Source organism: Poecilia latipinna, unplaced genomic scaffold (genome assembly GCF_001443285.1).
Source record: "Poecilia latipinna isolate Pla-1442-1.1 unplaced genomic scaffold, P_latipinna-1.0 Scaffold193, whole genome shotgun sequence".
Classification (NCBI taxonomy): Eukaryota; Metazoa; Chordata; class Actinopteri; order Cyprinodontiformes; family Poeciliidae; genus Poecilia; species Poecilia latipinna.
Genome location: NW_015112809.1, coordinates 331,446 through 342,964, shown reverse-complemented (window position 1 = coordinate 342,964; position 11,519 = coordinate 331,446). Strand labels below are relative to the sequence as shown.

Sequence of the window (11,519 nt, the reverse complement as noted above, 5' to 3'; positions counted from 1 at the left end):
TTTTGATGTGCAATTATTTTTCTGTCCACCTTTTCTAAAAGCCAATACCAAAAATAAAACGTATTGAAGCTAATCTTGAAGGTTTCCTTTAAACCAAAAAAAAAAAAAAAAATGATGGAAAATACTGAAGCCTGCCAAGACAAACATTTTCACCCACAGATAAAGAAAATAAACAGATAAGAAAATAGATAAGGACTCTCAAAGGTAGTCTACCTGTGGGCCTGTTTTTCCAAATTGGTCCACTGAGAGACTCCTTCCTTTTTTTTTTTTTTTTTTTTGGAGGAAACTGAGGCTAATCGTTTGACCCACATGCAGAATTCACTTCAGGATACAGAGAAAATCAGTTCAAGTTTATTGTACAAAGAGTTTGAATGTGTCTTCTTTGCCTCAGAGGAGCGGTGAATAAGTTATACTGAAGGTGAGGAGAAGACCTTACATGTGAAATGGGGACTGATCCGACAGGGGGGTTATTCTGCTGGTGCTTGGTTTCTAGGGGGAGTGCCGGGTCCAAATGGAGTTGGAACAGAAGCCAGGAGATCCAGGGAGATCCAGGGAGACTGGGTGGTGATGATGGTTTGTTGGTTGTACTTCGTTGGAGGACGGACAGGTTGTGGCACCGACTTGAAAAGCCCGAAGAGATTTGAACCAGTGGCTTTTTTATGGGGAACCTTGGTGGCGAAGCGATAAAACTCAGGAGGCACAAAAGGCAACAGCCACTGAAAACCTGCAAGGAGATCACAAGGGAGGCTTGAGTAAAACACTCAGAGAGACATCACACTGAGGCGATGAAGGACTGGTGACAGGCTTCTCTTAAACACTGGCTGCAAGTGTGACGACTGAACACCTGAGGCTGCCTTCCAGACAGCACAGCCTCCTGATTCCATCTGGTGGATGGATAGAGAAATGGAAACCAGTCCCACAGAAATCAAAACCCCATGCGGCTTCCCAACAGTGGGAGCCTCAGCGCATTCTCAGGAAAACGCTGTCATCCACGAAAGAATGTGTTGCACAGTCCAAAAGCAGAGGGAGGGAAAAAGAAAAGTGAAAATAAAAGTAAAAGTTATAATGCCTGTGGATTCAAAAGATTTTTCCAAGATTTCAGTCAGCGAGTTTTACAGCTTGAATAGAGAAAAGGACGAATCCTGCAAATCCAGTGTGTCAAAGTCCTGGATTGTGTGGTCAATTGCAGCTCATTGCGAAAACTTAACGTCTAATCAAGCCTGAATTTGTTCATTTGCTGTATAAATGTCCATTGTAATAGATATTTTAATACTCTTTTAACAGATATTAGGAACTGCCAGAATAAAATAGAATAGAATAGAATAGAATAGAATAGAATAGAATAGAATAGAATAGAATAGAATAGAATAGACATACATTTGGCTTTCAGTGTAGAAATACCAAGTGTACAGCAACAACCAATATTGGCAAAAAGAAGCAAAGAGATGCTAACTGTACAAAAATACGCAGAAATCAGTGCAAAGAACAAAAGTTGTTTGTAATCATTCTATATATTGTTAGCATTGTTGTTTTTTTTATTCTTTTATTTGCACTTTTAAAATATACTGCCCCTCAGATGTGCAGTGATGTCAGAGTGAGTAAGTCGGTGTTTCACAACAAAGTTTTAAATCTCTCATAAAATTACTTTTTGTGTTGGCCCTTCAGATCACCGTCATCCACAGTGGGCTATTAGCTTTATGTGAAATCACCAATACATAGCGTTACTTTTCAGCGGTTCAACAAAGTTTCACATTATTTCTGCTGTAAGCTTCATTATGTAGCCTAACAAATGGAATATAAGAAAAGTAAGAGACTAAATGTTGTAACTTCACAGAGGTCAGTGTCGGCAGGCAAACGCAGAAGAGTTTAACTCATAACAACAATAAACGGCGGTAAAACATCAGGCCAGTTGCTTGCAGCTATTAGCTGCTTTATTTAGCATTTATTGCATCCCAAGCACTCCACTTAATCATGTCATATTGTTCTCATGTGATAGAGGCCTCATGTTTTACGAAATGTTTGACGTGGTAGGATGCATCATAAGACAGGGAAAACTCAGTTACCCACAATCCATTGTGCAGTTCAGTGACGAAGAAGGACCTCAGGACCTACGATCAGGGATCTGATAACAGCGTTATGATGTTCAGTCACAAAGCTGGGGTCAAGCTGGGGGTCAGCCAAACCGCATGCGAAAGGTCACAACCGCGATGCTTAGAGGTCATTGAAATATATCAGGGATTTATTTGATTCTGCACTGAACAATGGAGGGGAGGCATGCAACAAGTCTGATGAACTGATTTTGAAATCAGTGAACGACACGAAGCAACACAGAAACCTCTAGAATTTGTTAACACTACGTCATGTCAGTTTTGAGGAATCACAGTTTCGTCTTTCTGAAGAAATAGTCAGAAAAGGGAACTAAAGGGGCTTACCTTGCGAAACGCTTAAACTGGGATTATAAGACGGAAATGATGCAAGCTTTTATTTGGCATGGGAAATAATAAATAAAATTCTTAAGATTTTAATTAGGAACATAGGGGAACTGTTTAAGCCATCCCAGAGAATGCTGTGGGTAAAGAAATAGTGATTTGGGCATTTTAAAGAAAACAAACGCGTCTACTTGAACAAAAAGAAGAGGGTCTGTGAAGATCTCAGGATTTAATTTAACATGAAATATGAATAAACCCTGTTTGGTGACATCCATTCTCAATTAATCCATACCGATCAAACATAATTTTCCTATAAGACAGAGATAATAAATTTGTTCTTAGTCTAACCTCTGGATTGACAAAATGCCAAATTTCCAGATTATACAAATCTAGATGGCCAAATAATATATACATAGATGTCTTTTTTTTTTTTTTTTTTTTTTTTTTTGCAGAAAAACATAATGTGTTGCTTAAACAAATGGTGCTTTGTGGGTTTTCATCTCATATAGATAAATACATGCTTACATCCAGGCTAAGATTTGATGTTTGCCATCAAACCATTTCTCTTAATTACATGCCGTTTTGGCACTTTTCTGATAAATGGCACAAACTGAGAAGCTTTTTTTCTTTCTTTCTAGTAAGTGCATTGAATTAGGGAATTTAGTAATAATTGCAAGACAGTCCTTTAAAATTGTTTTTACAAAGCATTAACTCTGGACCCACAGTTCATCATATTATAGGTTATGACTTATTTATCTTATATTAATAAGGTTCACAGTATTCACACGTACTGTTTGATTTATTTCAATCACAGTAGACGAATTGGTTTTACATTTACAGTTTTTGTAGCTTGCTGTTTGTTTTCACAGCCTTGAAATAAACAGGAATCCAACATTACTAATGTAATTGTCATGATATTCCACCAAATATTGATTTCTGAACTCTTCCCGAGTTAAAACATCAGTTTTGTTGTTTCTAAATGAACATGAACTTGTTTTCTTTGCATTATTTGAGGTCTGAAAGCCCTGCATCTTTTCCTTATTTTGCCCATTTCTCATTTTCTGCTGATAAAAAGTAAAGTTTTGCTTGAATTTCGGAGACATGTTGTCAGTAGCTAACAGAATAAAAAGAACAATGTTCATTGTTGTACCACCAAAGTCGACTGTAAGATAATAAAAAGTATTTTATATTTTACATTCACCCCTATTGGGGGAAAAAGATCAACAGTCTCGCTCCCTCTCTGAGTCAGTCTCCAGACCAGACGTCTGGTCTCTTAAATTTGTATTATCACCGGTTTGATGCCAAAACAAACAAAACATCGTCTGAGTATGAGGATGTCCCTCCCAGATGCAGCAGATCGCCGAGTCTCTCACCCACAGGGAAGCCACTGGATGAAGCTGTAATCTCGTCGTTTGAAAATTCCTGTCTCTGTCCCTGTTATTCCCCGAACTCCAAGTAGAGGGATTTCCAAGAAGTATCTGCCTGAAGGACCAAGTCCTAATCTAAGCTAACCAAACATTAACCGTCACCCCTTTCACTCAAAATAGATTACATTCATGAGTCTGTTAGATCATTAGGTACACTGGTTCAAAACTATTCACTGAGAAGTGAATCTGCTACATGAAGCCAAGAGGCATCAGGTGACTTGATGAAGTTCAGAGTGTCAGATTAGGAAAGAAAAGAGATTAAAGTGACTTTGGACGTAGCGTAGCTGTCGGTGACAGACAGGTTGGTTGGTCAGAGTATTTAATAAATAATGGCTCTACTAAGATGTTCACATGCCATTAAGTCTGGGTTTATAAAGAATGGTGAGAAGAAAATAAACTTTTCACCACACAGGAGTTAAGATGACAATGTCTTTATGATGTTGGGCTTCATAGGGGGATGGAGGGACTGGTTCTAAATGAGAGTAACAGTGACTTAAACTTCCATTTTTTACAATAAAATGCAAAATACAGACGCATTGGAGCAGGTGATGCAAAAATACTGAGACACAATTCAGGAATCTTTCACTTTGATGAAGCCATGCCAAGAAGAATCGATGCCTAAAATCTGATTACCAATAATGGCTGGCCAGGAGTTAACAAGTCCTCTCATTCCATAATGTGTGGGATTTTTCCAAGGTTTTCATTTCTTCACTTGAAGTCCAAAAGTTATTGGGTTAATAAATCTCTCTGACTTATGCTAGTTTCCTTCTGTGCCTCGTTGACGAACTGGTGGCCTGATTCTCACCAGTTTACCTAAAAACAGGATGAAGTGGAGGCCTAATTAGGGGGTTGATGCCGAAACTTAAATCAGGAAAGTTAAGTACAGTAATTTTCTAAAACGCAAGTGAAACTTCATGCTAGAATCTTAAAAGAACAGACACTGTAGTTTACATTATGAACTACACAGAATAAGATCTTAATAAATCTGAAACGTTTAAGATAATCCGTTTCTTCCTAGTTAGATCTATCCAATGTTTAACGCATTTCTTACTCTTATCACCTCTTTTTGTCTCCGAATCCAGAGTTATGCCAAAGAATGATGACAAACTTTCTTCAATATTTTCTGTAACCATGTCCTGCATGTCAATGATTTCTGAAAGACTGTAAAATACAACAGTAAAATGTTTTAGACCTCCACTGTGAGGATTTACTGACTTATCAGACATTTGGCAGCAGCAAGTCAAAGCTCTGGAGAGGCCAGTGTTTCCCGTAGCGCCACACCTCAAGCGTGCGGCCTGAGGTCACAGTGAAGGAGTCATTCCCTTCACGATGGGAACTGAATAAAAGGAAGGGGGGATTTCCTCCTCCTACAGCAGAAATCAGATGGATTGCAAAGTAGTGAAAGTGAAATAGTAGGAAGTTATTTTTTTTCCAAGTTCTTAGGAAGACTTATTTTTGCAACTGTGAGTGTATAAAAGGTGAAGCTCATGGCATCCCAGAGTCAGACAGCAAAACTCACAGAGAAGAGAAATCCTTCAGTCTGAAGAGGAGAAACCAGTTTCACTCATTTCTACCATCTGAGACAAACATGAAGTCAGCTGTCCAGCTCATCGTTCTCCTGGCCTGCGTCTTCCTCTGCACATCAGGAAATCGTAAGTGTGCTTTATAAATTCTTTTTGTTTTATTGGGTATGAACTATCTTCTTAACTTACGCTGTAAATATTTCTCCCCAGCTATTACGAAATGCCGTTGTATAGAGACGATCCCAATAGTAAGGCGCGCTCTCATCGCTGATGTAAAGGTGTATGAACCGTATCCATTGTGCAGCAAGCGTGAAGTGATGTAAGTACCTGCAGAAACAAATTGTCAAATGATCAGAAACAACACAGAAGGCTGAGCACTGACTTATTATTCTGTTATTGCAGAGCCAACATGACAGATAACAAACAGCGCTGTCTTGTCCCGGAGTCAAATTTCACCAAAAGACTCCTGCGAGATCTAAAAATGTAAGTGGAAAAAGTAATCCTTTGAAAATGTTTTCCTTTCAACTTTTACGTAGAAGTTTAAATTGGTATTCAGTGGCAGCTGCAGTAGGGCATCAGTCAACAGGAATCACAAAAAGATTTTGTTGATATTTTTCTTTTTGCTGCTACAGAATTTCCTTTATTGAGTAAAAACCTTATTCAGACAATTTTTAAAGAAACATAAACAGTGATGGTTTAAAAATATTCACCAGTTTTTTATCTTCTTTGCAGAACAACAAAAACAACAACAAAAACAACAACAACAACAACAACAACTGCAGCCACAACAAAATCAGCAGCAACATCATCTTCTGTCACCAGGCAGTGACATTAACGCTGCTATTCATTCTGTTTGTGTTGGTGTGATTTTATTTAAGTCTACAAACATTTGCACCAGCAGCTAAAACTAAAATATTTATTTCAGGCAACAACAGTCTTGTTAATCAGCAAACGGTGACTTTCCAAAATATCTGTCAGTTTGTATTTTAATGTTTAATCAGTGGAAGCTAATGCTGTGTACCAGAAAAGCTTTGCCTCATTCCCTTTGAGAAGATGTAGACTTTTTTTTCATAATTTTGTTTAATTCAAATACGTGTGTGTCTTTTTGTCTTTTATTGCACTGTACATAAAATCCACTTGCTGTTGATGGTTAAATTACAATAAATACAAACCCAAATAAACACTTCTGCATTCTGCTTTTACTTTATACTTTCTATTGGTAACAACAAAGGATTTCATAGTAAATCTGAGTCCATTCTCCACTTTAACACAGTGGCATTTCCACTGCATCTCAGACCACTTTTATTTTTATAAAGATTGATTATGGCAACAGAACAAATGTCACTTTCATTTAGCTTTATGTTATTTTCTGAAGACTTTATGTTAAACGTCTGATGCCTCTTCGGATCTGTCAAGTTTAGTGATGCATGATCGAAACAAATAACCACCTAGGAATCACATAATCTCATTTATTTACAGTGAACTATGAGTAGATTATAGAAAAACTTTTTAGCTGCAAAGCAGGTGCCACACATCTCCATGCTTTGTTGGTGCAAAACCTGTTTTTGTCTCATCAGTGATGGCTGCCTGTCAAACCAAAAAGCTTCACCGTTCTTCACTGTGAAGGAGTTTTTCCCTTCAGCAGGAAGTCCATAAAAGGAAGTGGGACGCTCCAATTGGTTCAGGAGAGAGCAGAATCATTTTTGACATTTTTGTGCATGAAATGTGAAGCGGATGGTATTTCTCAGTCAGAGCGTTTTCCACACTGAGGAGGAGAGAATCACTGCAAAAACTGTAATTTTGTTCCATCTGAGACAAACATGAAGTCTGTGATCCAGTGCATCGTTCTGCTGGCCTGCATCGCCATCTGCACCTCACGGAGTAAGTGTATTGTGCAATGATTTGACGCATTCAATAATTAATAATATAACAAAAAAAATCATTACACTGTAAAAAAAAACACATCTCTAATTCATGGTAAAATATCAGCAGCTGTGGTTGCCATAATTTTACAATATAAATGTAGCTGTAAAATGCAGCTGCCAGTATTTTACTGCAAATTAGAGACAGTGTAGCTATAACTAAATATTTGTAGTAAATTGTCTTCTTTACAGCAGGTTGTAAAGAAGACAATAAATAGCCTTTTTTACACTGTAATCCCAGATATTAGGTATTGCCATTGCATAAAGACGATCCGAGCAGTAAGGCGTTCTCTCATCGCTGATGTAAACGTGTATGAACCGAGTCCGGCTTGCCCCCATCGCGAAGTGATGTAAGTAACTGCAGAAACAAATTGTCAAACCATCAGAAAAAAGAGTGAAGAGCATTGATTTATCATTCTGTTATTTCAGAGTCACCATGACAGATAACAGTCAGCGCTGTCTGGACCCGGAGTCAAAATTCACCAAAAACCTCCTGCGAGGCGTGGAAAATTAAATGAAAATGTAATTATTTTAACATGTTTTTCATTTAAGCTTTACATGAAAACACAAAGTCAACTCGCAGCAGCAGCAGCAGCTTTTTCTCATCGTCTTCCTCTCTTTCTTCACAGGAACCCACTTCCAACTCCACCAGGAACTGCTCCAGGGTTTCATCATCAGTAGAGTTTCTTTCACAACATTTGTTGGATCGCTCAGTTCCTCATTTGTGCCAAAATGTCAAACAATCAAAGACGTACTTATGTTCATTCATCCAATGAACAAAACATTAAACCTATTCTTCTTTAAATTTCATGCATCTGTCACACTTTGCTCCAATGTTTCTACTTTTATGGTTGAAATCAAATTAAAGAAATGTAACCTCTATGCTCTTGGTTGTAATTAAATACTTCAGTTGCATTAAACATGCCATCCTGGTTGTTGTATTTTGTATTACATTAATGGCTGCTGTTCAAGCTTAAAGCAGCAAAAAGTGACAACTTACAGTTTCTACTGTGTCTCATTGACTTGCAGACACAGACGGAGCCGTTGATTTGACTTTATTGGTTCAGTTTACCTTAACTCTTGTTTACACCTCTAACGATGCAATGAGTGTTGAAACAGGAAAACAGAGGAAACAGATTTACAAAAAGATAATCATAAAAAGTCCTGAGGCACCGTTCAGACCTGGTTATAACATCCTGGTTGATTAAAGCTGCAGGGACTCTACATGCTTTTCACAACCATCTCAGATGATGAAACGACCAGCTGCTTCCTCTGACAGACTAGTTTCTGTTCCACAGCTGAAAAACTGGGAGGGTCACACACTGAACAACGGTTTTCTGCTCTCATAGGATGTTAATGATGAGCCTCAGGTGAGACCATTCACAGCAGACATTGAAATCCCAGTAATCAGATGACAGGTTACTCTCTATGCCACTAAACATGCAACTTTAACATTTTCTCAAGATGAATGTGTTTTCCTGTTGAACTGCACAGGGTGCATGCAAAGTTATACATGTGGCTGCACAATGCTGCCTGCGTGGAGTTTGCATGTTCTTGCTTTTGATGTGTTGGTCCTCCTGCAGCCCAGAAACAGAACCGTTGGGACTTTTGGTCTCAAATTGTCCTAATAGTGGAGAGTTTAGTAAGACTAGAAGGGCTAAGAGGTGATGAGAGGAGGAGTGGAGGAATAAAAATAAAATTGATGATTACTGATCATCCTAACCAGCAGATCACTAAGAGGGAACTGCTCACTGATCTCACTTTGATCAGGCATTTTGAACAGAGCTTCACCTGAACAGATCTGGGTCGAGGTGAACGACATCTAAATAGCACAGAAAAGAACTTTCTGGAGAATCCCTTTTCTCCCCTTCATATATGCATAAAACATGGTTTTATTCCTTTTCATTATCTGGGATCAAGTGCAAGAATCACGGAGAACTCTGCTGTTTTTAGGAATCTCATTTTTTTCGAAGAACCACAGTTCTGCCTTCTGAAGAAGTCCACACAAAAAGAGAACTAACTGAGCTGTGATTTAGGAAGAAAAATGACATAAACAGTTTTTTTTAAATATCAAAAAAAATATCAATAAACTCCATTGGTTAAGGCTCTAATGAGGTTTTCAAAACCACTTACTGCATGTCTTCATCTTCTTTCTCTGACTTTTTTGCTCTGATTTAATGTAAAAGTCATAAAACATGGATCCATCCTGTCTCGTATCAATGGTTCTGGTTGCTGGTGGTTTAATAATGTACAATGCAATGTTGCTTAGAGCAACTTTAAAAAGTGACACCAACACAAAGCAGAGAGGTCTTCCTGCTGTAGATAAACGCTGCTATTTGGTCATTTCACTGACTGCTTTCAAGTTGTTAATGTTTTATAGTTTCTATGTCCAGATTCTGATTGTCGTAGCAATTACTAGTTTATTTATTGAAAAAAATCCGACAAAATCTCCAGTCCTATGCATTCAACTTGTTTAAGTTTCAGAACATAATGAAATGTAATTCATGGGGACTGACGGTTAGCACAAAGAGTAACTCCATGAATCTAAACCATTTCAGATTTCACATCTCTTTTTATTTAAATTTATCACACGTTTGTCATCTGTTTTAAATAAAAAGCACTTTTATCACTTTCCTTTTTGTCTCATCAGTGATGGCTGCCTGTCAAACCAAAAAGCTTCACTGTTCTTCACTGTGCAGGAGTTTTTCCCTTCAGCAGGAAGTCCATAAAAGGAAGTGGGTCGCTCCAACTGGTTCAGGAGAGAGCAGAATCGTTTTTGACATTTTTGTGCATGAAATGTGAGGCGGATGGTATTTCGCAGTCAGAGCGTTTCCACGCTGAGGAGGAGAGAATCACTGCAAGAACTGTAATTTTGTTCCATCTGAGACAAACATGAAGTCTGTGATCCAGTGCATCGTTCTGCTGGCCTGCATCGCCATCTGCACCTCACATCCATGTAAGTGTACTGCACCAAAAATGACATCCATTCAATTGTTTAATAAAGGAAATAATTATATATGACAAAATATTTTTCTTTGTGTGGTGTAAACTGTTTTCTTGATGCTGTAATCCCCCCTCAGTAATCAAATGCCGTTGTATAAAGACGATCCCAGCAGTCAGGCACCATCTCATCGCTGATATAAAGGTGTATGAACCAAATTCATTCTGCAGCAAGCGTGAAGTGATGTAAGAACCTGCAGGAACAAATTGTCAATCTATCAGAAACCACACTGAAGGCTGAGCACTGACTTATTATTCTGTTACTGCAGAGTCGTTCGGAAAGATAACAAGGTGTTCTGTCTTGACCAGGAGTCAAATTTCACTAAAAGACTCCTGGAGATGGTGAAAAGGTAATTATTATAATTGTTTTCCAGTTAAATTTTACAATGGCATTTGACTTAATGTAATGTTTTAATTGTTGATTCTGTGTTGCATGACTTTGTGTTTTTGCATTTTTTATTATGTAAAGCACTTTGAAATGCCTTGCTGCTGAAATGTGCTATACAAATAAAATTTGATTTGATGTGATTTGATAGAAAATTAAAGGTCAACAGCAGCATCTGGAGCAGCTGTAGTGCATTAAATGGTCAGCAGGAATCACATCGTCATATCTAAAGTAGTAATACTTTTATTCTGCTACCAACAGGAGTCTGCAAATTTGTAACTCAACACCCATCGTAAAATTACCATTAGTTAATTTTAGTACTTAACCAATCTATTTTTACATGATTAAATGAGTAAAAATACTCAGAATTTTTACTCATTACTCAGTAGTGGTTTCGCAATCTGTAATGATGTTTGTTTTCCTCGCAGGAAAATAAACGTGGAAGGCACTCTCTCAAAAACAACAGCTGCAGCAACAACCGCAGCTGCTACCACCCAGAAGGCTTTAAGGCAAATATATATATATATATGTGTGTGTGTGTGTGTGTGTGTGTGTGTTTCAACACTAAATTAATGTATTCTTCCCTGATACTAAGTTATCAAACATGTAGGGTTGATCTGAACGGCTATTTTCTTTGTTTTCCTCATCAGATCTCAGCCACCTCAACCTGCAGAGGAGGCAGATCTCCTCGCCTGGCTGACCTGGGTATGCAGCTCTATTGAAAAGAACGTTGGGCTAATTAACCGCAAAGAGAAAAAAAATACATACACATATATATATATATATATATATATATATATATATATATATATATATATATATATATATATATA

At 37.8% G+C, this 11,519-nt stretch overlaps 2 protein-coding genes across 2 annotated transcripts in view; both read left to right on the top strand.

Annotated features, from left to right (window-relative positions):
* Positions 1-5,241: 5,241 nt before the first annotated feature.
* LOC106946480 (growth-regulated alpha protein-like) lies at positions 5,242-6,574 on the top strand. Its single transcript, XM_015030828.1, has 4 exons — positions 5,242-5,508; positions 5,590-5,698; positions 5,782-5,862; positions 6,112-6,574. The coding sequence occupies exons 1-4, from the start codon at positions 5,445-5,447 to the stop codon at positions 6,206-6,208; spliced, it is 351 nt and encodes a 116-aa protein (XP_014886314.1). The 5' UTR covers positions 5,242-5,444; the 3' UTR covers positions 6,209-6,574.
* Positions 6,575-9,998: 3,424 nt separating this feature from the next.
* Positions 9,999-11,519, top strand: part of LOC106946479 (uncharacterized) — a 7,031-nt gene continuing 5,510 nt past the window's right edge. The window contains exons 1-5 of the mRNA XM_015030827.1: positions 9,999-10,257; positions 10,382-10,487; positions 10,571-10,651; positions 11,115-11,195; positions 11,337-11,391. Coding sequence (XP_014886313.1) covers positions 10,194-10,257; positions 10,382-10,487; positions 10,571-10,651; positions 11,115-11,195; positions 11,337-11,391 — 387 coding nt within the window. The 5' untranslated portion in view covers positions 9,999-10,193. The remainder of the gene's footprint in view (positions 10,258-10,381; positions 10,488-10,570; positions 10,652-11,114; positions 11,196-11,336; positions 11,392-11,519) is intronic.